Below are 27,133 nucleotides of genomic sequence, written 5' to 3'. Positions count from 1 at the left end.
GATGTTCATATTCATAATCATAATGTATTAATATTAGGATTTGCTCAGTGTTAAAAAGTAAAAGCCAGCAGGCAAGTGCTTCATATCCCATCTGTCAAGATGTTTGGAAGGAAACCTTGTGACGTTCTTCAGCCTCTCTAGTAGAGTGTTGACGAGATGTGTGTGTACTCATCCTCAACTATATTTACAAGGCTGCTAACAGCCATGAAGGACTCTTGACTGTTTCATGGCAACTTGGGCCACTTGGGAATCCACTTAAATCAGAGTGTTGCTCCGATCCTGCTACTGGGAATCAGACTAGGGGCACACACCACCACAATTATTTGACACTTTGAACATCTACAGAACCTTGAACATATGACATGTTTATGCAATTTTTTTGATTGGATAACAAATTATATGCAATCACTTCTTAAAAATAACAATATAGCAAGAGTAATAGGTTTTTTTTTTCTTCCATGCACCAACATCTCAGAGACTACAGAGAAACAAAGTTACTTTAACAAGCTTTTTGTCTCCCTCATACATGCATTGTCTCTGTCTGTGTCTCTCAGTAGGTGCTAGCTCACAGTGAGGGGTTGAGAGGAGTGTGTAGCCCCTGGCCTGCTGCTGAATCAAAAGCAAGCAGTGAGAAACCTGCTGGAAATGGGGCTTGCTCATTTGATGTGCGTGGCAGGGCTGCTTTGAACCCCAGTTGCTGGGTGTGCAGATAAAAGTTACATTACCGTCCTGCTAATTTTCTAAAAGTCAACATCCTGCAGCCACAGAGAATGGCGTGCAATCAGCCTGCGCTAAAGCACAGACATGCCACGATTCTATACTCTTTGCCAATCATATCTGATAACAGTAACCTGTTCTCAGCGGCTGCCCTATATCTCCTATTAATGTTCTGCTTGATCTCATTTCTGCACAGATCATTACCAGTGCTGAACATGTTTCATCAACATGGCCTTTGGCAGGGATCCCCAAACTTTTCTGTCAGTTGACCTAAAATATTTACTTTTTAAAAAATCCCCTGAGGATTTAAGTTATCATTTCAATAATTCAACATCATTTGAATGTTAAGGTCCCAATGTAGGTTAATGTTCATATGTGTAAACATTATTTTACATTATTACATCTTTATGATTTAATTGGTTAACTTTTTATCAGAAAATGAACCCACTGCAGTTCTCTCACAAATGTATTATACAATTTATAAACTTGTACAAAATTATTGAAAAGTTTAGTCACATTTACTTAATGGATAACATTAACAGTTTGTTTGTTTGTTTGTTTATAATTTTATTCAAAGAAATTAGGGCTTCAAGATCTAATTAATAATCAAGATTATCAGTAATCAGTAAGATAATCAGTGATTACAACTAGTTCAAATCAACATCATTTTAGCAAATGATTTAAGTTTCAAGTTGTAGTTTTCACTTCTGTTTGCAGTAGGACACAGAAAACACATTTTAGAGAAATGTTACCTGACATTCTAAAAGAAGCTTTAGAATCCAAATGATTTTTTTTCTGTGTTCCTGTCATAATCGTTCAGCCCTACTCTCTCAGTCAATCTAGTATTTGTATTTGAAATAGACATATACTCAACCTCTGATGTGCAGCATTGTGTGCAGAGACACATTTTGTTTCTATCTTTAAACACCAGCACAATCTTTCGGAAGACTGGTTGAAGTTGACTTTTCCGGCTCATTTCATTTCATCTCATAGAATTATTTTAGCATAAAATGTTCTGTTTAATCCTTAGCACAGTATTTTGACACTTTTGCCTTTCCCTTTCGCAGCTAAGCATTGCGTACATATTCATACAAGTATGAGATTGGGCTCTTTATAACTTTAGATCCTAAGTTTACAGTAATATTTCCCTAAGGGGTAACTCCAAACTTCAAATTTAGCTGGCCTCCTGTAGCTGTGTTCAGTCTAATTTATATAAAGTCTCAGACTCATTATTTTGTACATTCATGTGCTTTAGCGAGCTCCAGGCCAGAGTTGCTGCACCAGTATGAGCACTTATCTAAAAACATTTTTTTTTTCTTAACTGTAGTTAGAGAAGATAATTTTCCTTCATTTATCCTGTTTTCTCCTGTAACATCTTTGTTTCAGGTTATCAGAAGTACTGTAGATTACAAACCTCTGTTATATCTCCTATCTTCACTAAAATTTATTTTTCATTGCACTTACCAACCAGATTCTACAGAGTATTCACTGACATTTGCTTAAAATGAAGGCCAAAATCTCTGAGGTTTACATAGCAGATAAAGGAAGCAGTGCCCTTTAAATAGGATGATTATAAGAAATGTGTGGGCCAACTTGCTCTCGTGGACTTGTTTGTTGAAATTAAAATTGCAAAAAGTTTATGTGGAGCAGAGAGTACACAGCCTGCGGGACGTATGTATGTGAGTCATCTAAAAACTTTTTTTTAATAAGACAGCTCATCTCGGTGGACCCCCTACAGAAAGAGAGTTGTCAGATACCTTATTGAGTGCTGAAAAGCTTGGCACTTACCACGCAAAGCTGGAATGATACAGGAAGCCACAGGATAGATGAGGCTAATTTTTTTAAATAGTTTTCAGTGTAGCTGCAAGCCTTGAATTGTGCAGATCCATCATTATTGTGGAGTGCAGTACTTTTAGAGGAGCCGCTGTCTTTGCTGGCTGTCGAATTAGCAGGAATCTGAAATGCAGAATGAACAGACGTGCTTTTGCACTGACTGTGGTGACTGGGGAAATGTAGATTTGACATTACAATTGATGGCCTTTTTTGTCTGACTCAAAGTGTTTTTCTTTTCTTTTTTCTCATCGTTAAAGTTGTTTGGATCATGCACACCCGGATACCTCCATTTGTTTCCAGTCTGTCAGAGTACTGCACTACTAAAGATAAAGCCCTTTTGATACAGAAATATACTGTAACTATGCATTTTACAATACAAATGGAAGGTGAATACAATGACATATTTCTTGTTATTATATTTTATTTCACTGAGAAGATGCTGACAATGTTTACGATGTTTACGATGCAACCAAAAAAAAAAACTTAATCAGTGTTTTTTTTTCCCATTTTTCAGTAAAACGTTGCATATTTTATATATAATTACTCGACATACTTTTATTGAGAGTGAGAGCATCAGAGAGAGAGAGAATTTGCATTTTATATAGAATTTGTATTATGAAATTTTGAGCATTTGTTCATACTACATATATCTTTAATACATTTTTAAAAACATTTGTATATACTTTTAAAGAGATCTAATATACATTATTAAATATGTATAACAAAATGTTATAATATAATGTAATATATATATTATCTCATTAAATATACAAAAATAATTTGACAATATATCTTGAATTAAGTTTTAAATCACAATTTGCTTGCCCATTTCTGCATTTATTTATTCATTCAGTCATTCAGGTTTAACAAAACTGTCATCAGAATGACTCTTTTAATCCATCATATAAGGAACAAAACTAGACGTGGCTGCCAAATGTTTTTTTTTTTTTAAATTATATTTGAAAAGCTCACATGTCTTCTGTCATTTCAAAGATGGCACAATCATCAGCCTTATTTGTTTGCTCTTTTCTTCTGTTCCTCTACAGGTGGTGAGGTGCCCTACACGACTTTGGCTACAAGGATGATGATGGGGGTTTGGTGGCTCTTTGCTCTGATAGTCATCTCCTCCTACACAGCAAATCTGGCTGCTTTCCTCACCATCTCCCGCATCGAGAACTCCATTCAGTGAGTGCACACATTTATTCAAAGTGTCACTCTTGCAGCTAGCATCAAAGACTGTAATCATCTGCACAGTAACAAAACAACAAACAACTTTCCTTAGGTTTCGATCTTCATCTCAGTTAAATATGTTGTGTAGTTTAAGCATTACTAACAAAGATAGGATTTCTGGCTTGTGTAGGAACAGTATTAATTGAGCACAACTCTTCAAGTGAAAACATCTCCCACATTCTTAGGCAAAAAAGTGTGTGTGTGTGTGTTCCTGTTATGAAGATCATGGCCTTCTGTTATTAGCATTCAGAAGTCGGGGACATGTTGTTTCTAATAAATACTAGTAAAAAACATTTTATTTATGTGACAGGAAGGTGTATAATTGGTGAAGAATCTTGTCGAGCATCAAAAAACAAATTCTGACTGATATATGAGAGTATAACTTTTGAACATTTGAAACAGACTCAAATGATGTCACTTCCTATTAGTTTTAGGTGGTGGTGGCTTAAGTGTAGCTCAGATTTGGAACGAAGGCTAATTGTCATGTTTTGTAGTCGGTTATTGTTTTTATTATTTATTCTTATTTGTATTATTTTAAATACTATAACAAGTTATATAAAATATTAATTTTATGTCATATGTAAAAATAGCAGGTTTTTTTTTTTTTTGAGGATCATAGGCCTATTTGAAATCAGTTTTTTATGGCTCACAGTATGATATAGAATATGGAGCTCATAGGGGGGAAAACATATAAAACAAGGATGATTTAGAACTGCACAAATAAACATTCCTATTTGTAAAATATGATGTATCCAAAACCGGATACATCATATTTTACACTCAAGCTTGAAAATGTATTTAAAAACATGCATGGGTAATCGAGCAAACCGAAGTTGATTATGTCCAGTAAGTGTTCATCATTAAATATTGTTCACAAAAGTTACAAAGTTATCTTGGTGTTGCTAAGGTTACATTAGTTAACTAACATGAACAGGACATCACAGTATTTATTTATCTTTGTTAATGGAAGTTAATGAAAAGTACTGTCAGGGATCTGGGATGAGGACCCAACTGTAGTGAGATAACAAGGTTTTATTGACGAGACAGACTGATACAAGAGGTAGTGAAGTGCACAACAGATACAGTACCACAACAGGAACACAAACAGAACAGCTAGGGAAGGCCACTGGGAAGGCTTCAGGAAACAACTGGCAGAATATTTGGCCAACAGAGAGGGTAGCAATTCCAGGCTGATAGAGAAGGCCACACAAGGCACCATAGAGCACAGCTCAGAAACTTGTTGAACACTGACTCTGGAGACAGACCAGATGCCAGGCTGGTAGAACCAGGGCAGGACACATGGGGACAGGTCAGGAACTCGAACACCAGACTAGACAGGACAAATTTCCACAAAAACACAAGTTAAATCCAAGACAAGGAATAAAAACCAATGAACTAATAAAAGTAACAAAATAAGAAGTTACCAATTTAACCAACTTAAGAGATCAAACAAAACCAAGAATCAAGACTAGAAAACTAAATAAATATTACAAATGAAAGCAAAGGGCAAGAACAAACCAATTACTAAAACAAGGAGCAAGACAAGAACATAGAATCACAAGGGCTAGACAAAACAAGGGCAGAAGACCAACCAGACAGGGAGACAAGGACACATATTCAGCCACATCCACAGACAGAGGGGGTGATAATGAAAATGGACCAGCAAACACAAAAGGGAAAGGTGCAATACATGAGGGACAGGTGAGCACAATTAGACCAACTAGGGTAACAAGAGTGTGTGGTAAAGAGGAAACAAAGAGGAGGGGCTAAAGGAGGACATGGCCGAGAAAATAACTAACAAGGCCATGTGCTGACACTAGACACAAGAAACAAACATAAAACAAAGTGACAGTGCAAAACCCTGACAAGTACGGTCATTTATTATTAGTTCTTGCTAATTAACAGTGCATTATCTAATGTTAAAAAGCCCAACTTTGATTTTAATAATGCATTAGTAAATGTTGAAATTAACTTTAACTAAGATTAATAATTGCTATAGAAGAATTGTTCATTCTTAGTTAATGTTTGTAGTTAACATTAACTAATGAACCTTAATATAAAATGTTACCATTATCTTGTTTACTTTATAAAAATCTTTATAAAATGTACTTTCACACAGAAAGCTGTGGCAACCTGAAGGTGGACAATTTTAGAATGATGTGAGGTCTTTTACTTTGGTTAAAAAAGGTGTGTGTGTGGGGGGGGATTCCGCCCACTATGAGATGACACTAATTGAGTGCCATAATTAGACTAAGACTCACCAGTGTCCAGCAGTCATAGAGTTAATTGTTTTGTAATAACGTGCTCTGTGATTTCTTGTGCCTCACATGTGGTTAATCAAATTCACCGATGACGAGCAGTGATAGAGTTAATTGTGCTCGTAACGCTCCTCGTCTCCTTCATCATATAACCATGTAGGCGATTTGGATTTGGATAGGGGCGTTACAATGGAAAATGAGACTATTTAGTATTTATTTTATCAAGATTTTTATTTTTCTTTGCATTAGATTATCATTAATGACCTTGTGCGTAGATCGCTTGATTCTAGCTCTATGCACCTAATTAGGATTTCCATACATTTGAATGTATTATCTTTTAATGTGTAGACGATGGCAGGGTAATTACAGAAATAATTACACACTAAACTCTGCACCCAGGGGTCTGTTGTATTTAAAATACACAATTCAGTCAGGATGAACTGAAAGATTTATGAGACCAGCTGGGTAGTGGACTGAGGTCACAATTACATAGTTTTGCCTTGAGAGGGGATTCATAATTTAATAGGTTTAAAGTCGGTACAGTTTGTTTAGTATCATATTCTTTTGTTGCTGTGAGAATTTTAAGCCAGATGGATAGGGGACCAGAAGGATGGAGCTTTAGTTTATCAGTCTCTTTTTATCGACTTTACTGATGCCAACCCAGTGTTAATTAAATCAGGGCAACATCAACTTATCGACAACTCTCACTTACCCCACATAGCTCTTAACCAGCAAACACAAAGTCTATACATTCGCTCGTTTCATTCATCAGGCTGGTTCCTCGAGGAATTCAGTTGAAAGCTTTGTACTTACCTGATATTGAATGCATTTATGTGAAACTTTTTCAGCATGGCTGAATTCTGAGGTGAGTATCAAAAGCACAAATCAATGCCTGCAGAGTAACTGTGAAAACTTTTTTAGTTTTGTTTTACACATACTGGCACCGTGATGGCCCGGATTCAGCTGTAGACATTTAGCGAAATGATTTATCATCTTGTGAGTGTGGAAAACACTTCAGATGGATGTTGCTTGTGCTGATTGCCATTGTTTTGAAGGATTTGCAAGACTGTGCCACTGATTTGCTGGATGAAATACAGCTTAGCAAAAAAAAAAAAAAAACTATTCACTTTTAACCCAAAACCGCATGAAAATGCCATCCAGTTTGATTTTTTAACAGAGGAAAGTAATAAAGACTGTACAGCAGCCTCAATGTTTGAATCTGCATTACAATGTACCCTTGGGAAGAAACAGGTTTGAATTTTCATGCATATTGTTAAATCGGTTTAGAAGTATTAAAATGAAACAGATTGTTCAGTGGGACTCCATACATCCATCTGTGAAGGTGAAGGAGGGCTAGGCTACAGGCCTCTCAAGAATTATTATTTATTTATTTTTTATTTTTTTGCACTCTCAGTTTGCCAGCCATGCCAGTTTGCCTGCGGTCTGGCTACTAACAGTTACTCTGTGCCATAGATGACAGTTTTCCCGGGCAAAGCAGCAGCCGTAGCATTTGAATGCCGCCAGATGGTCACCTATAAAGGGTGTGAAAAAGCGTATACACAGATAGATTGCTATTCTTGAGGCTAACTGAATTTTGCTGGAACAAGAACACATTGCTGCATTGCAAATGTTCCGCTAGTATTAAAAATTACAGAGATGGATTTAACTGCAGTCAACTGAATCTATAAATATTGCAGGCTAGTGCAAATCTACAACTGAGATTCTACTTGTTCAACACTGACCCTGTTTAAAGAACACATTTTCTGGCTTTTAGTGCATGTTATTTAACTGTGAGGTCATCTATATGCTAGTGTACTCATAAACCTAGATGGATCCAGTTCTTCTCTTTCAGGAAGACAAACCTAAAATATTGAAGACTTATCCTGCACTTCATAGATCTCTCCAATCAGATGCTCTCCTGAGTGAAAATGTCCTCACTATGCCACCGGCACCTTTTTTCGCATATGCCAATGGACCACAAAACCATATTTGTAGAAATAGCCAAAAAAACATTTGTATGGGTCAAAATTATTGATTTTTCTTTTATGCCAAAAAATCATGTTCCATGAAGGTATTTTGTAAATTTCCTACTGTAAATATATTAAAACATATTTATTGATTATTACCTATACATTGCTAAGAACTTAATTTTGACAACTTTAAAGGTGATTTTCTCAATATTTAGATTTTTTTTACACGCTCAGATTCCATAGTTTCATAGTTTTATCTTAGCCAATATCGTCCGATCCTAACAAACTATTGGAAAGCTTATTTATTCAGCTTTCAATTTATGTATAAGTCTAAGTTTCGTAAAATTGACCCTTACGACAGGTTTTGTGGTCCAGTGTCACATACATAAATACAATACAAACAGTAATTGTGAAAATAACTATAAAAAGTACAAATGTAATTTATTCATGATGTAATTTATTCATGATCATCATCCACCAGAAATGATTCTAATATGCTGAGTTGTTGCTCAAGAAACATTTCTTATTATTGGCAATGTTAAAACCAGTTGTGCTGTTTAATAGCTGATATAGTTTTGTCAAAATTATTTGATGAATATAAAGTTCAGAGGAAAGGCATTAATTTGAAAGAGAAAATTTTTATAACATTATAATTTCTCTTTACTGTCACTTTTGATCAATTGAATGCATCCTTGCTGAATAAAATAATTAATTTATTTAAAAGAAATACAATCTTACTGACCCCAAACCTTTGAATTGTAGTCTATATAGTTTATTATCAGCACTGCATCATTTTTTTATTATTATCATTTAAAAACATTATTTATCCAAATAGACCAAAACAATGACTATTATTATTATTATTATTATTATTATTATTATTATTATCTTTCTCTAAACTGTGTTATTATAAGCCTAACGATTTGTTATTCTTAATAGAATTTGGAACTTGTGTAGTATGAGACAACTGACTATAGCAAGGTGCGAATCATCATTAATGATTGACATAAGCCTATTGGCTATTTTAGAAAAGGGGTCAAATCCTGTTGTATGTTCCGCCCAAACTTCCTGTATTAATAATAAATATGTGTGACAACTGCTTTTAATGTTTTTATATTAGGTGCAAAGGGACCCACAGAGTAAGTAGAACACAAAGACGAAGGACTTACATTAGCATTGAAAGTGTAATGTCACAGACCAGACCTGCATTCCTCAGTAGCTCTGCAATGGTGCTTTATAGTACTTTATAGTACTGCAGGGTACTCACGGGTCATTTTAACAGCAGTTCTCCATGCAAATGACACCCGACACATACCCATAATCTTTCGGGAGGGGTGGGGATTAAGTGGCGAGATTAATTGGGAGCAATAAAAGATTAACATTTGTTGGCAAGTTCATTAAACCTTCAAAGGGTGCTCGCGGAGTTAAGTACCAGAAGAAGATGACAGCTGTCTGATGTAATAATATTTGATTAATTAGAGGTCAGTCCAGCTGTCTGCTGGAATCTCAATGGCACCAACCCACGCTTTCTGCTGTCACTGACGTGCTGCTCAAATGTATAGAAATAATGTTATAGAGTTGGTCATGTTGAATATTAACACCGTGCAAAAGGACATAATTTGTATTATTATCAGTTTTATAAATTAAGTTCGACTTAATGAAACGCTTTGATGAACTGCAGTATTTTGCAGGGAAGGCCTCATCTTTATTGTGTTTTCCAATTATTTGCTTTATATAAATATTACTGCAGGGAATTATTGTCCCTTGGTTCGCTAACTTTTAATTAGATGTAAGATATTAACACAAATTGCTGAATAAACAATATTCGACATAACATAAGTGGGAGAGTGTCTGCGCAGCAAAGCTGCTGGATGGATTTATACTCACTTACACTGGGACAATTAAACTCAAACCTGTGGGTATTCATGCATCCACAATGTAGACGTTGCAAATAATGTTTTAATCATTAAATGATTAACGCCCCCAGGCATCAACCCAATAATATTGTTTCTCTGTATTTTAGCTTGTAATATGTTTCATTGTTCCCCTCCAGGTCTCTGCAGGATTTGGCTAAGCAGACAGACTTGCCATACGGCACGGTTCTGGACTCCGCTGTCTACGACCAGGTCCGCAGTAAAGGCATGAACCCTTTCGAGAGGGACCCGATGTACTCGCAGATGTGGAGGATGATCAACCGGACAGGAGGAGCCGAAAACAACGTGGAGGAATCGAAAGAAGGCATCCGGAAGGTAGGGTGCTCCGGGCGCTATGACTGCCGCCACCGTTTATCTAATTACAGTGCTTAACTAAGCAACGGTTTGTGAAGATAGCACTAATGTTTTCTGAATAGAGATATCAAAGCAAAAATGTGCTAATGTGGCTTAATGGTGCTTGAGTTATGAGTGATTTAACTCTGAAAATTCCCCCACTGAATTCCCATACTAATTAGGTGCGGGTTAATGCCTTATTTGTTAACCCACGATTTTTTATTCCTCACTTCCAAGCGTGTTTTCATTTGGAATTTTAAACGAGCTTTAGCACTACAATTAAAAAGGCTGGTAGGCGAGTGAAGTATGAAGGCAGAGAGTCTGCGCCGCCTTCAGATCTTGTGAGAATACTAAAGAGCAAATGGCTGACTAGAGTGTTTTGTTAATGTGATATCATCTCACAGGTGTTCAGTTAAATACTGTATGACAAGGTGACACCTCTGTCTTACCCTCCTTCAGCCTCTCCTTCCTTTGCCTCTTCTGTTTTCACTTGCCTTACTTCCTCTGTGGCATGTAGGCTTCAGAGCGCCACCTAGTGACTGACTCCTGGAGTTTCTCTAAGTATTTATGGCCACAACATAAAGTAATTTATATTTCAGCCATTTAACAGATGCTTTTACCTAAAAGAAATTTATAAAAAAAAAAAAAAAAGTACTTCAGTTTTGCATATGGTGCTGGATTATTGACAGCAGATTGTAGCCATGAAAATCTTCAACCTAATAAACAAGCCAACATGATCTCATTTTTTTCTAAGTAGTTTATTTATTTATTTTAAATAGTATTTTTTTGCAAGCAATTGTGCATGGAAATATATATATATTGACTATGTGAATAATTATTTTAACATTTTAGTTTAAAATGCTGCTAAACTGGCTTTATTATTTTATTTTATTTTTTAATGATTACATTGGGTGATTCTTCAATTAGCATGATTATAGGTATATATAAAAGAAATCCGACCCCATCCTCCGCCCACCCCATCCTGCCGTCATGTTGTCCAAAATCTGTCTGACTGGCTTTATACTGTGGAACACAAAATATATTTTGAAGAATGTCAGTAACCAAACCGTTCTGGTTCCTATTGGCTTGCCACACAGTGTCCCACATGGCTCCGGAGTTTTTTTTTTTTTTAAGAAAAATATCCATATTTAAAACTTTATAAACAGTAATCTCTAGCTTCTGCTAACTGTCTCACAAAAGAAGGACATTCTGGCGGATGACGTAGGAAGTTGGCGTAGCGAAGATTTGTAAAAAAAAAAAAAAAAAAAATGTAGGATTTCGATATAAGCCTGGTTCTCGTGAGACTGCATATTCTCTCCGGAGTTTACACTATGCCAGTGTTAATTCCGTTGATGAATTATTTTCGTAATAATTGTCCTCAACTACATTTTTTTCACTGACGACAATGAGACGATGAACCAAAACTCTTTTTGAATGACAAAAACTGTGAATGACATAGATTTACGTATCTATTGACATTTTTGTCAATGAATAAATAAGAGACAAAAATGTTAGGTAGGGACGATTTGGGAAGAGATTCATTCAGAATGAATCAGCTGTGTGGTTTGGAGGCTAGATACATACATATGAACCGGCGGGACATAAGCTAACATACATTGCTGCATGTCACATTGTAACGATATTAAAACTCCATATACATCGGGAAGAAGGAGGCGGGAACCGGCGCACAATCAAAATACTTTAATAATTCATAAATAAATACAAAACGGCGCACCAGCCCCTCACGGACGACTGGTGCGCATAAATAAAAAGCAAACACATAAAATATTGTCCAGGCCTGGTCCTCACTCGTCCTTCACGGTCGTCACTCCAGTTTTATATCCTTCCATCTCCTACGTGGGACTCGATACTGGCGGTGGGGCGCAGGTGCAGCTCATCTCTAATCACTACACCTGGCCTCACTCCTCGTTCCCACGCCTCTCGGCCCCGCCCCACTCGCCACACACATAAAAATACTCTTTCGTTTCGCATGAACGGAGAATTACACCCAAAATGATTTCAAATTGTCCGTTTTGACGAGTATTCACACAAACACAGTTGATTACGTCGTAAGTGAATGTAAACATTAGGAAAAATGTGTATCGGTACATTGCATCCATTGCAACTATGCATTCTGTTTTAAAGGGATAGCGGGCTAATTTAGTTGCTATTGTTCAAGTCATTTATGTTCATTCATCATCATCACTTACTTCGGAAATGTCAGACTGGACTTTGGATTCTGTGCCTCTCCAGTTTTCCTCCTTATTGCAGACCTTGATTTCCAAATGAAATGCTAAATTAACTTGCATCTGAAAAGAAGACTTTGGACCACTGAGCAACAGTCCAGTTCTTTTTTTTTCCTTACCACAGGTGAAACTCTTCTTATGTTTTTTTTTCTCTGGTTCAGGAGTGGCTTGGTTTTAGGAATGTTACAGCTATAGCCCTTTTCCTGAAGACGTCTGAGTGTGGTGACTCTTGATGCGCTGACTCTGGCTTCAGTCCACTCCTTGTGAAGCTCTTGAATCGGCTTTTCCTGACAATGTTCTCAAGGCTGTGGTCATCTCTGTTGCTTGTGCACATTTTTCTACCACAATTTTTCCTTCCATTCAACTCTCTATTAATATTTTTTTAATACAGCACTCAGTGAACAGCCAGCCCTTTCAGTAATGACCTTCTGTGGCTTCCCCTCCTTGTGAAGCGTGTTGATGATTGTCTTCTGGTCAACTATCAAGTCACTAGTCTTTCCCATAATTGTGGTTGCATGTGTTAACTAGCCCAAGAGGTAGTATTTATACTCAAAATTAATCAAACTTATCAAGCTCAAAATAGAATATTAAAATTTTTGGAGATACTTTTTTACACAAACACCTTCACACTGCTATTACCCAAAGGTCTAAATATCTGCAAATCAACAAAAGCAATTTCTTGTGATAAGTGGTGAGCAGGTGCACATGATGAGTGGCATGACTCTAAACACAGTTCTGCAAAAACACAGCAGCTCTTTTTTCCTAAGCAATAAGTCGTAACCTTCAGAATAAAAAAAAAAAAACTTGAAACATTTCAGTTTGTGTGCAATGAATCTAGAATATAAGAAAGTTTGCTTTTTTAATTAAATTCCCAAAAATGAAGACCTTTTCCATGATAATCAAATTTTTTGCACCTGCACACCCAGGATGGCTAGAGAGTGAGTAAATCATGGGGCAATTTTCATTTTTGGGTGAACTATCACTTTAATGCTCCAACAACATTTCAAATATTGTATAACTCTGTGAAGGTGAAACAGTTTTGTGTGCAGTTATGTTGCTAAATGCAATACTGAGTTAAATAAATGATATTCCCAACAGAGGCAATGTTGACTTTTGTTGTTATGTGCAGAAAACAGAATAAAAACAACAATCTTAAAATAAATCATGAACTGACTTTCGGCAAAAAGCTGCACATATTGTACTCTACAACAATAAAGTGTTTCAGAAGACACAAAACAAATGACAAGTGGAGAACAGTAGCAGATTCTTAGTAACAGAAGCCTTTCTGCCTCTCTCACATTTTCTCTTCTCATTTACTACATAAATAGCCTTGCAGACTCTTCACAAGCACAGACAAATGTTCTTCTTAGAATTATCAGACAATAGTAAGTTCTGTCACCATTTACTTGACTTTCTTCCATGGAACAACAAAGGCAGAATGCCTTAACTTTTATATTGCATACAGTGAAACTGAATGGGCAACGGGAGCTGTCAAGCTTAAAAATTAACAAAGTAGCCCATATAACTTTTTATATGAGATTTGAAGTGCTCTGAAACCATGCAATAGCTTTTTGTTTTGGTCAACTGAGGACCTGGTATTGAAAAGGTTGCTTAAAAATAAAAATAAAATACTATGAACTATTCACTTACATTATATAGAACATAGCAGCTTGGATATTCTTCTGTAGATAAATAGATGTGTTCTGTGGATTAAATAAAAGTAATAAAGGTTTGGAACAACATGAAAACAAGTAAATGATGATGAATTTAATTTATGGATGAACTATCCCTTTAAAGAATCAAAGAACAGCCGCAGAATTCATTGTGTAACAGCAGGGCTTGTCGCAGCTTGTGCTTATCCATAATAAAGGAGTATCTGGTACACTGGACAAACATCTGCTCTGATTTCCCTAGCAAATATCGGTGATGTTTATTCTCAGTTGTATTCATCTCTTCTCTGAGCTAGTCATGTGCTAATGCTGAGAGCCCCTGTTTGTCTCATTTTTCAATAATAGGAGCAGACTGGGAATTTCATTTCACTGATAAGGGTGATGCTTTCTTAATTCATGAGCAGAGCATACAAGATTTATATTTGTATGGCACATTTTCACCGACATTGCAAAAAAATTATAAGTTCACTCAAGATGAATTGTTTTATTCATTTTCATAGGTCTTATAAAATAAAATAAATTACTGTCCCTCGAACTGAAGTTCTAGAAAGCAACATTTTGCATAGATTTTTTTTTTCTTTGATTTGAATTGATGTCCTTAATAATTATTTTAAGTTAATGTCTTGACTAAATTTAGAAAATCTTAAAAAAAAATTTGCAATAACTATCATCATGGTGACAATATATATATATATATATATATATTTGAGTAACTACATGGGAGGGGGTGATTATCAAGTCATTACATTCACTTAAAAAGGATTTTTTTTTTTTAATTATTATTATTGTTTTAATTTGTTCAGTATTAAAGAATCTCCACAAGACTGTAATCAAGTACTGCACATTGTTGTGTTTTCATTTTTTCGTTATACTATAACCTTTCTGAATATTTTCCCGTGACATTGCATCCTTTTCCTGAAATGATCTGATCACAAGCAAAGGTCATTTACAACAGCAGTGTGTTTACCTGTCCACGACTAGTAAATCATCTCCAGCAAACGTGGATGTATGAAGGAGGCTTTCGTCTGGAAACTGTAGAACTCGCAGAAGGACATGAGATGGTCTGTGTCCTAGGAAGACATTTTTCAGGTCATGAGATAAGATATCCCCATTATGTCTAGCTCAGTCCCCACCGGAGGAGAATTTTGTATAGACCATTAGTTGACATCAAAACATGATGGAAACAGGGGAGCAGGAGGGGTGTGGAGAAGAAAAGAGAGAGGTGCCTTTGACTGCAAACAAGGGAGTCGATATAAGCCAGCACTAAAAGGATTTCAGTCATATTTCAGCATTCACAGACTTCATTATCCCGGGCTTATTTGGCCAGCATGTCCATCCCCCAAAAGAGACAGGAAGACGCAACTGAAGGTAAAACGCAGCAGAGAAAGTGAAGAAAACTCAGGAACAGAAGAAGGTAGAAGAAAAAAGGAGGTAGATGTGAATAAAAATTAAACAAGGAGTTGGTGGAGAAATGAAAGTTTCTTTCATTATCTCTTCACTGTCATGTCGTTTTTGTAGAAATTAGGATAGATATTTTTTATTCTATTTTTTTAGAATTCTCTGATGAATAAAACATTTATTTGAAAAAGATTTATATTTAATGTAAATGTTTTTATTTTCAATCAATGTAATGCATTATTGCAGTATTGCTTTTTTCCTCATATGGCTTCATATATATTCAGACCAGTTTTGTCAACCATAATGGCTTCAGATGATTTGAAATATTCTGCATGTGTTTTTTTTTTTTTGCGAAAGCTTAAGAGCTTCAGTCTCTTTTCATTTTACAGTTATTAAATGGAAAATAACATCGAACACTTTTTTTTCCACAGAAGAAAGTCAGTCATATTTGAAATGATCAGAGCTTGGGTCGGTGATGTAAAAATATTAATATTTCTGTAAAATACACACACACACACACATATATATTAATTCTTGTTATAGAGGGGATCTAATGATCTTTCCATTGTTCATTCTTCCCTCCCCAGATTCACACAAACACACTGCAAAGAGCCACTCTCCTCTCATTACACAAACACTTTATCATTTAATTCTCAGCTTGCTCATTAGCGTGTTGTCACATCGAACAGCACAAAACAGTGCAGTGCATGTGGGAAGTCGGGCGGTGATTGTTTAGAAAGTGTAATGATGAGATTTGAGTCATCAACAGATGAGTTAAAGTGAACGCATGAGGAGGCCTGCTCTATGGGAAAGATTAAAACTCTTTTAACACCTGCTTGGCGCGTTTGAGAAATTTCCACGAAGATCAAAAAAGAGCTGCAGTGTTTTTGCAGAACTGTGTTCAGAGTCTGCTCACAACTTATCACAAGAAATTGCTTTTGTTGATTTGCAGATATTTAGACTTTTGGGTAATAGCAGTGTGAAGGTATTTGTGTAAATCTAATTTTTATAAGAAACTGAGTGTTTTATTAGCTGCATTAAACTCTAATTTAGATCCAAAACACAGTACTGTGCAGTAATCTGTTAAAGGGGCTCTCAAACTGGCAGTGATTAAATTGGTGCATATTAATTGAAAGTGATTAAAAAGGTCAAACTCTGCTGTTGGTAACACAAACAAACTAAAACCACAGCTTTGTTGCTGCGCGTTATTTTCAGTGTGAGGTGAAATCTGTGAAATTCCAATTGAAATATATTCCATTATATATATATATATATATATATATATATATATATATGTGGATTTTTTTTTTCTTTTTTTTTTTTTTCTTTTTTTTGCCAAAAAAGCATTTATTTGAAATATCTTTTGTAACATTATAAAGTTGCTGGTACTTTTGATCAATTTGATGTGTCCTTGCTGAATAAAAGTAGCAATTTAAAAAAACAAAAACAAAAATCTTACTGACCCTGAACAAAGTTAGCTTAACAAGCTTTAATATGTATGTTTTGTGTTATAAAACAAGTATTAGTCCATATACTACAGCAACACTCAGAGAGAGAGAGAGAGAGAGAGAGAGAAAGAGAGAGAGCTTTTGACACCTAAATAGGAAGTGAGAGAGGAGATAGTGTAGGAAATGTGGACGGGAGGATAATTGAGAATGGACATCACAGGTAAGATACAAATAAAGGAGGAGGAAAGTGAGAATGAAAGTGCTGCTTTAACAGGAATTAGCTGAGACTTATCTTCTTCCTCCTGATAGATTTAGCAGCATTGTTGCTAGGCATCTGACGGAATGAGCTGGTGTTATAGCTTCAAGAGAAGGGGCGGACCGGGGAGAGACACAGAAGAACCCAAAGAGAGAGGATAAGTGTCGGAAAAGATAAGAGGGCTGCAAAAAAATGTAGAGAAGAGGTGGCGCTAATTGTGAAGCTGTATTTAAGGGGTCTGATATGTACATGACTCACTATGCACCCGTATCCATGTACAGCAATTTGATGAGCGAAACTGAAATTAAAATAAGAGCCAATTGAGGAGGCTTGATCTAAAAGCAAATAAGGCCTAATTACTGTATCTGTCTCAACTTGGAGAAAGAACTAAACTCTTGAGTGTTGAATCCACTTGGCAGGACATCTGTCTGCATCGAGAAGATCTTTTACAAAAGACTTTTTACTCCTCACTTCATATTTCAGTCTCTCTTCACTCCCTGTGCGTCTGTCATTATGTGAGGTAACTTGCTAAATGCTGTTAGCGACAACAAAACAGACTCAAACCCAGATTCGCTGAGGAACCTCAGGGGTATACAGTGCTGATGTCATGCAGTCAGGAGATGTCCTTACATGTTCCATATGGCACTCACAGAATGCTGCAGATTGAATGACAGTCATGTCAGAATGCAGATGTGTACTGGCCAAGTGCGCATGTACGCAGGAATTCACTGAACTGCAATGCAAAGAAATTCAACTCTTTCTGGGAAGTGGTCTACAAAAAACGTTTTATGTTGATATGATGAAATACATTAACTAAATACAAGTTCTATCTATCTGTCTCTAAGGTCTAGGAACCTTCCAATGTCAAGGTTTATTAAAATGTTAAAAGCAAGGGCGATTTATGGAGATTTCTTTAATGAAGGAAGATCCTTTAGTGTGCTGCAAAATTCAGGACTTCTTCTTTTTTTCATCTTTTTGGAGACATGTAGTGCAGTTATAATTTAAATTGGTAAAATCCAGAGATTTGTGTCTGACATACAAATGGCGGTGTCTATAAATTGGTTTTCAAATATTTATGGCATAATCAGGAACGACTTGAATAGTCTTGGAAATTAATTGGTGCCTGAGGTAGTAAGACTTTTTGAGCCCTGACCTGCAGAGTGAGGGGCGTGAGAAGTAAAGAATCGGAGACTGAAGCCGATTTTATATTGATCGTAATTATATTCATATTTGTGAATATTGACTTTGCAATTTAATTTGTACACATTTTGTGTACTATTGATGAAAAAATGCATGATGAATTTTTTTTTTTTTTTTTGGGGGGTGGTAAAGAATGATATAATTAGTTGATCGATTATGCATATTTTCCTTGTCAATTTGTTGTACTGGCATTAAAGCTACTTATTGTCAGAAAGCAAAAGAGAGAGAGGGACATTGCCAAACATTTTATTACATCCAAAATCCCCTCTATGCACATAAAATCTGAATTACAAACCTGTAAGTAGCAACTTCCCAGTAGGACTCTGAAGGCAGTGCTAGATCTGAGCTCTCTTATTCCTGGTGTGACACTCCAAAAAAAAAAAAAAAAAAAGGATTATGACAGGGTTGAATTGTTGCAAAGGCTGAAATTCCCTTTTTAAAGTAGAAACTCCTGACTTAAAAGTCAATTCTGGAGCTCACATTGCCATTTCTCAGAGTGATGTTTCTCCTTCACGCAGATAAACATTCTCAATCAGACTCTTAACGAGTCGCTCCGGTGAATCTTAATGACAAATGCGCTTTATTACTAGGGAAATGGAAAGCTGGTTAGAAGCCCACACAGCAGCACTTCCTCACAGAAAAAAAAAAATGGTGGAAACGTTACTAATGCAGAGGGCATAAATCTGCAGGTAGAAACATCAGTGTGAGAAAAGGCAAAAGACAAACAGCCTCTAAAGGATGAGTTTAATCTCAAACTCAACAACCCTCCGGTCTGCCAGCAAGATGACCCAAATTGGATCATTAAATTTCACTTCTGTATTCCTGCAGAGACTTGAGAAGGAGAATGACCCCTCCATCTTTTCGGTTTGTTTTTAGGAGACAAAATTAAATGATTGAATTGTAGATTAATTAAATGAAAGGCGAGGCATTATCTAAATGTCCGAAGCGGCAAACATGTTGTTGTGACTATGTGTTTGCAGAGCAAGTGGTGAGAATGTGTGTGTGTTTTTTTTAGGTAAACTCTAGCGATGCCCCGCTCATTCTCATTCTGTTCGTCCCTGCACCCCTCCACCACATCTTTATCTTTGTCAGCGGGAGACAAGATGGCCCACCGCCAGGCCTTAATGGACTTTTGGAAAGCAAAGAAAATAATACATCACAGGTCGAGAAAGGAGAGGCGGAAAAGGGGTAGTGGTCCTAAATATTTCTTTCTTGCCAGCTCATAGAGAATGACCTCAGCTATTCATAGAAATACTACTTGAGACTCTTCCAGACTCACATGCACATAAAAACCCATAAGCCATTTGTCACCACCTAGAAAACGTGAGTATTCTTGTATCAGTGGTTATGAAAAAAATGACAGTAATGTCATGGCTTGAATCGCAAATGACTCTGAGAAACCTTTTCCCCCTGTATCATATTGTGAATGTTGGTGTGTTACGCACCTTATTGCTTTTTTCTGTCATTGTAAGTACCGGTCGGATCTCATTTTTTCAAATCTATGACTTGAGTTACCTGCGCAACACGCTTATGCACTTCATGATTTAGAGTTGTTTAATTCAGTTTTTATGAGATCAGATACCTCAAACAGGAGTTATTCCTTCACAATCTCCAGAGCTCTGTTCCAATGATGTTTGATGGCATGCTGCTAAGCTAAAAATCTAGCCTAGTAAGAATGAAATTATTGCACATATAACTTCTTGTAATGCATTACATGGTTGATGCACATTGCTTTATGTAATTTGGCTTTAAATGATAGAAATTAATAGGAATTTGAATAAAAATTAAGCTTATATATATATATATATATATATATATATATATATATATATATATATATAGTATTTAAATATTATTTGTTTACCTAAATGAGAACAAGCTTATGATGAGGCATTCTACATAACAGTTCTACAAGAATGTTACATTATACAGTATCTAAAGGTTTTCTTTAGTTGAAAATGTGTAAAAAAAAAAAATAAGTACAAATGTTAAGCTGCAGTGCAACAGGAAAAATAAAGCAGACAGTGTCAATTACAGTATAGAACCTACATACTGTACACTTGAGTAGGCCTGTTTATAATGTTAATGTTGAGTAAAAACAATAATATCCACATGCTCGGGTGAAAGTTGGCTCCTCAATAAGAATGCTTTGACACAGATGTTCTAGAGACACAACGATAACGGTGTGCAAAGCAAAGTTTCTTACAGCGCTATGTGTTTTCTGTTCTTAAAGTGGTCACCCTAAATGAAATTTAAAGGAAGCACACGTCTCAAGATCATATGGCTATAAGATAAGCTCTCTTCTCGACTCACTCGGGCTGCAGATGTGCATACCTGCAGTGACGAACAGCTGTCTTTCCTCACTTGACTGCTGTTTGGACTTCATGTGATTTCTCATTGTGGGGGTGATATTATCAAAAGTAATTCCATTTTGTAAGATCCTTTAATAAGATTGTTTTGATCAAAGTAATTCCAAACTTTGCGAGGCAGACGACGACATTCTGTGATCAAATACAATCAACTTGTTAACACGCTCCACAGAGCCATCCAGTTCATTTAGTAACTGACTTTTAGTTTGCGTGCTTAGGATTTATCATGGCCTCCCATCCTTTTACAGCCAGCAAAGCAAAACGTAGTAAAATTTGAATCATGTTTTTTTATATGTTTTCAAATAATAATTACAGATTGAATATTCAAATATTTGACTATTTGTGCACACCCCTAGTTTGAAAGTGAATTCTGTGTGAGCTGTTCTTTATGCATCACTGTACACACCAATGTCAAAATACAATGGAGCTTATTTTTGCACAAATTGTGACATTTGGCTAATGTGATCACACCTTAAACTTAATGACATGCTAACAGCCTTCGCATTTGGAGTGTGTCTGTAATGCTTTTAAACACTGCCTATGGAGGAAGTTCCCTGTGTTTTGGAGCCAGAATGTGTGACCTTAAATTATTCTGAAGTCGGAAGAAAGTGTGCTGTCAGTTGCGAGAGGACAGGCTTGCTGGAGCTCTATATGTTTGTCATCTCAGCATGAGTAGAAAGCACAAAATGTCACATCACAGGTGCTCCTGATGTAGAGGACAGGGGCTTCATGAAGTGTGCATGTCGCAACTGTGAGGAGGACCAGAGATGGCACGCTGCAGATGACAGCCACATGAGCGATGGGGAGCACTCTGAATATACAGCAGGGTGTGTGATCATGGATGCGTGCAAAGACGTGCATGTGTGCACTCATATCTGTGAGTGCTATAATATGTCAGAATGTCTGTGCTAGGGTCCTTTGACAGCTTTTTCGCGCATCTTTGCAGTGATTTAGTGAAGCGTGTATTTTCCTGCTCTGTGGACAAGATGCATCCACTGATCCATGTCATCACAAATAGACTAAGAGAATTTTAAGAAGAGTAGGAGGACCGTTTCTTTCTTGATTAGGATGGTAACCTTTCAGCAACAAAAAATGACCTGTGGCAAGGAAAGCTCAGGTGTGTGGCATGGTGGAGGGCGACCCGACTTAGAAACCTAGCTTGATCTCACTCACTTCCTGCTCCCTCTTGTCTTTGACTGGTTTTTGCAAGGAGTTAAAGCAATAATATGACCAAAAATGTAAATTATGTCATGTACTCACCCTCATGCATTTCCAAAAATATATATATATATATATATATATATATATATATATATATATTTTTTTTTTTTTTTTTATGAAGAGAAGAGAATAGTTGTTGCAGAGAGGTTAGATAACTTTCTTTAAGATCCATCTCTACATTTTCTGAGGCTAAGCTTGCAGTCTCATGGCTGTCTTAGTTACTTTATATTTTGCCCTTTGTGTGGGAAGCTCAAAAGGATATGCACAGACCTTCTTTTCTTTTCTTTTGAATGCTATGTCTGACTCTGATGTATTAGAGTAAATGATCAAAAGCACAGTTCAGTTTATACATAGCCTCGAATTCAATGTTAAATTAACCATTGCCGTATATTTTAGTTCTGTATGAAAACATTCAAGCAGTGTTTAAAGAAGGCAGAAAATTAAAAGCTGTGGGACTTTCACAAACTATCAGTGTGTCTACTTTTTAGTGCTTTTTCTTTTTTTTCTACAGTTACATTGTTGCCCCTGCAGGTGATGACAATTGACTGTCCTAATGAAGGAGTCATTGAATCATACACTCGTATAATTTGTTCAGAGCACACTGATTCATTCAGTCGATGGTTCATTTAAGTGTGACTTTGTTTGGAATTACTTTTGTTGGCAGAGCAGTATTTGGCAGTATTTTATCTAAAATGTAAATTGCTCAATATAGACTAGCCATTTTGCCAAACCTTCCCAGAATGTAAACAGCTTTATGCAAACGACCTTCTTGTCAGTGCTCTGTTGAGACAAATGTGAGTAAAGAGAAATGAATTGATGTTGATGAGAAATGAAAGTGAATATTGGAAGATTTTTATTGCTTCCATTGTCATTAACCGTGTAAAACAGTCTCCCTTATACACTTCCTGTCAGCCACTGAGCAATGTTTGAGTAATTTGAGAGTTGATGGAAAGAGTTTTGGTTAGTACTTTATTATCTCAGATGTCTTTAGTTTGCATTTCCAGATATATTTTGCCATTACAGTTTAAACAAAACTAATGTCACACAGATAACACTTGGAGACTTTTGTGTATGAACTGGTTTCCTCTTATTGTCACCACGTATCAAACAAGCTCAAATTAAGTCATTTGATCCACAGCTAGTCGACACTAACCGAACAGACAGACTAGTGTCAAAACTGATCGATTAGTCAATACAGTCAGGAAAGGAAGGCAGAGTGAAACCAGTGTTAAATGGAACGGGAGTTGGGTGACATTGATGAGATTTGGCACACAATACTGATCGGATTCAACGTGGGTGACTCCTGTCAACGAACCAGCTCTCCTACCACCCCTGGCTAAAAATAGGCCTTCATGCATCTTTTTATTATTATTATTATTATTATCATCATCATTTATTCCAAAGGAGATCAGTTTTCTATGAGAGTCAATGCTTTTCTTTTAAGAAATGAAAATACAACATGAGAATAACAGTTTTTTTTTCTTTGGTTCACCACTCCCACTAAATGTCAGAGGCATAATTCATCTATTTTAGCAATCAATAGCCTACTCGTCATATACTCTCTCAAATGTTCACTCCCTGCTGAGCGCGCTGCTGTTTGCCATTTTCATGTTTGAGCATTATGGGAAATTGACAAGTATATGACTGCAAAATGTTACAGCTGTGACTTTGACATTATGAGGTTTTTTACGTTAAGGAAAAATATGGGAAGCTGTTACACTGAAAGCTGCTTCCTACATTCTGGAACGATCAAATATGTAATAATTTTAATTGTAAAGGGATAGTTTATAAAAAAAATAAAAAATAAATAAAAACTGTTATTTATCCTTGTGTTATTTATATAGTTTTTGTCAACAAAAAGGTTCTTCAGAATATCTTATTTTATGTCCTACAAATATAAAATAACCTAATACAGATTTAAAATTACATGAAGGTGAATAAATGATGCTGGAAGTTTAGTTTTGGGTGAACTATCTCTTTAAGAAATAATAAGGGGCATCAGGTGATCTTACAAGCTGGGTTTGGTTTGCAAAGCAAGATCACTTCAACCTACAGAGACTGTCTTTAAAGCCAGAATATTTAAAAATATCCCCATTATTCTTCAAATTATATTTGTAATGCTGCAAAACAACAGATTGAAAAAGATGAGTGAAAAAATAAAGATTCATGCCATATCCCATTAGCAACAGTATTTCAGTTCTAGCTCAGTGAGCTGTCCTGGACTGTTTCTCAAACATCTGTGCCTAATTATTCCTCTCTCCCTTATAGATCCTGTCTTTGGGAAGGTACGTCCTTTTGCATATGGTCTGTGATGGACTATTAATTGCTTTTCCTTCATTTTCTGTAGGATAGAGAGTACTAATGACAGCTCAAAGCCAATTAGAGAGGAGAGGAAAAGTGGGAAAGGAAGTTGTCACATATTGATGTCTCTCCATGTTGTCTCCATCGAGTGCCCATTTGCGCACAGTCCACATGGGTGCAAGCTTCCGGTGTACCCTTTGTAAGAGCATGTGAAGAGCGTTGGTCAGCTGTCCCTTTCAAAAACTGCTAATTAATGAAACTCATCAATTCTCTCTGTATATAAAATTAATTTGACTGGTTATCTACTGCATTCAGATTTGGACATTTATTTTGTCTTGGTGGCACAGTCCCCTTTTGAAAAAAAAACTTTGTTTTGTTTTGTATCACTTCATGATACATACTGTAGAAATATATAGAAGAGAGAGATAAAATGATAGATTGTATGTATTAATTATAGGGATGCAACGATACTATTTTTCAGAACCAGTCCAATACCAAAAATTCTGAGTATCGGTCGATACCGATCCGACACTAATCAGTATAGCATTTCTATACTTCTGTGTGTTGGCCTGATCGTGATTTGTGTGTGTTATCTTCATTGTAAAGAAAAATACCAAATGAAAAAATATATAATCATTATCTATGACAAAAATCCCATTAGGTTAGCAGATAATTTACCAGTAGAATAAAGATCTAACAAACACCCAGTAGGAAGTAAAATGATTCAGAAACAACATCAAACTCCAGCAAGAAAAACTCATTTCATGCAAAACCACTGATATTTATCTACAGATCAATTATAATAATAGGAAAATTGAATCCTCTTGGAGAGACTTTTATCGTATTGATTGTCATAACCGAACGACACAAGGTGCGATGGAGGATGACAGAGAGCCGCAGCGGAGAGAAGAGTCTACATGAACTTGACTTAAATTTTCATCTCTAGCTCAAATTAAACTATGGAACTGATTCAGAGCACTTGGAATATAGTGCACAGAAACTTTATGTTGCGTTATAATGCCTTTCATGGGGATTAATATTTACATTTAGATTAAATAACTATAACACAGAATAGTATTTGCACAATATTAGATTTGGATCGGTCTTGTCAGACCGAAACCCGATACAGCAGAAAATGGCAATATCGGAGCCAATACCGATACTAAGCATCGGATTGGTGCATCCCTAATTAATTATATGAATATTATGTACTCAATATGCAAAAACAGATTCAACATTCTTCTTTAAATGGTAACTTTTTTTTTTTTTTTTTTTTTTTTTTTGTGAACTGTCCTTTTAAGCAGCAGATTGGTTGAAGTAGACCTGCAAAATGACTGCAAACCACTTAGCATCTCTAAAGGAAGGCAAAGTATAATTTAAAGTATAAATTACATTTTTTATCCTCATGATTTTTTCTTGTGATAGGGAGTTCAGCTCAGTTAAAGTCTGAATTGATGAATTTTGCCTGCTTTTTTTTCATAAGCAATATCATTTAAAGCAAGTAGCAATTATACAAACATTTTTATTTTAGATCTGTTTCAAAATGCATGCCTTTTTTGGTAAAGGCTGTAATCGTGGGTTAAAAATAATCTGAAAGTACATGGATCTTTTGAACATAAATTGATGTAATGAAAAAGTGCTTTGGATAGAAAAGAAAGAGAGCCCACTTTATCGCTGCTGAACAATTCTCGAAACAGTATGAAGCCGACCTTAATGGAGGTCAGACTGTTCTGTATAAAGTCTTGCGGCTGGCAAGATGGCCTCTGGGACCTTGAGCCCTGGCCTTTTGAAGAAGTCTCAGCAGGAAAGCTGAGGACAAAGCTGATTGGCTCTCAGTAATGTTGTCCTGGGAGATGATCACTCAGCAGGAATGTCCTCCTTCATCAAATGAAGCGGGCCTCTCTCCACACTTCCTCAGGTTCTCTAGAGCACGGTGTCTGAAGCTTCTTGTGCTTTTGAGCTTTCTGAGTTAGAACCTGAGAAAGGGGTTTTAAACTAAGAACCAAGATGGAGAATAAATATGTTTTTTTTTCTTCTTTTAGAATAAATCAAATATAAAAATTGTTCTCTTAATGTTTTGAATAGGAACATGACCATTTATATTTCATCTTGAGCTCACAAGTCCAACATATTCTCCCTGCAACTCAAAACCAGTTAGATGAATGGTACAAATGAAAGAGTATGTTTTCATCCATGTTGTGAATTTAATTATGAATATTGTAACAACAACAAAAAGTTGTGAATAAGGCACCATTTCCATGCAAAATGCTTAGGAAAACAAGATCATAACTTCCAGGGAAATTTTTTTAAATATATATATATATATATATATATATATATATATATATATATATATATATATATATATATATATATATATATATATATAGCTGATCATATAATTTTTTTGACATGCATCTAGGAATTTCAGTAAATCCATCAACTTTCCATCGTTGTTTATGCACATGTTGTCTTACTGCATAGAAACGTTTTTATGCACATACTGTATCCACATCTTGGTTTTTCTAAGTAGTATTTTAATGTGATCTGTTCATATAAAAAATACATGTATGTGGCTGGAAACTCACTTGGAAAATAACTGAAATAACCCTACTGCACTTACACCTTAATTATCAAATGTGGGCGAAAGAAATAAAACTATGCTGCATTTTGGGAAATATGTATCATGCCTTAGATAATGGTGGAGCAATATCTATATATCCTTTATCATTCACTGTTACTGCTGTTC

The 27,133-nt window shown here is 35.9% G+C and overlaps 1 protein-coding gene and 1 long non-coding RNA gene across 5 annotated transcripts in view; one reads left to right on the top strand and one right to left on the bottom strand.

Moving 5' to 3' along the window:
- Positions 1-27,133, top strand: part of LOC128018548 (glutamate receptor ionotropic, delta-2) — a 356,061-nt gene that overhangs the window by 304,325 nt on the left and 24,603 nt on the right. For all 4 annotated transcript variants that reach the window (XR_008184907.1, XR_008184906.1, XM_052604127.1 and 1 more), the window contains exons 12-13: positions 3,597-3,735; positions 10,062-10,257. Coding sequence is in view for 2 of the 4 variants with exons in the window: in XM_052604127.1 (XP_052460087.1) it covers positions 3,597-3,735; positions 10,062-10,257 (335 nt within the window). In the remaining 2 variants the exon portion in view is untranslated. The remainder of the gene's footprint in view (positions 1-3,596; positions 3,736-10,061; positions 10,258-27,133) is intronic.
- On the bottom strand, positions 4,793-5,435 carry LOC128018551 (uncharacterized). The gene is made up of 2 exons (XR_008184909.1): positions 5,373-5,435; positions 4,793-5,110 (listed from the first exon to the last, which is right to left on the bottom strand). It is a non-coding gene; the product is annotated as an uncharacterized LOC128018551 (long non-coding RNA).

This window comes from Carassius gibelio, chromosome A8 (genome assembly GCF_023724105.1).
Source record: "Carassius gibelio isolate Cgi1373 ecotype wild population from Czech Republic chromosome A8, carGib1.2-hapl.c, whole genome shotgun sequence".
Taxonomy (NCBI): Eukaryota; Metazoa; Chordata; class Actinopteri; order Cypriniformes; family Cyprinidae; genus Carassius; species Carassius gibelio.
This window is presented reverse-complemented; position numbering and strand designations above follow the sequence as displayed.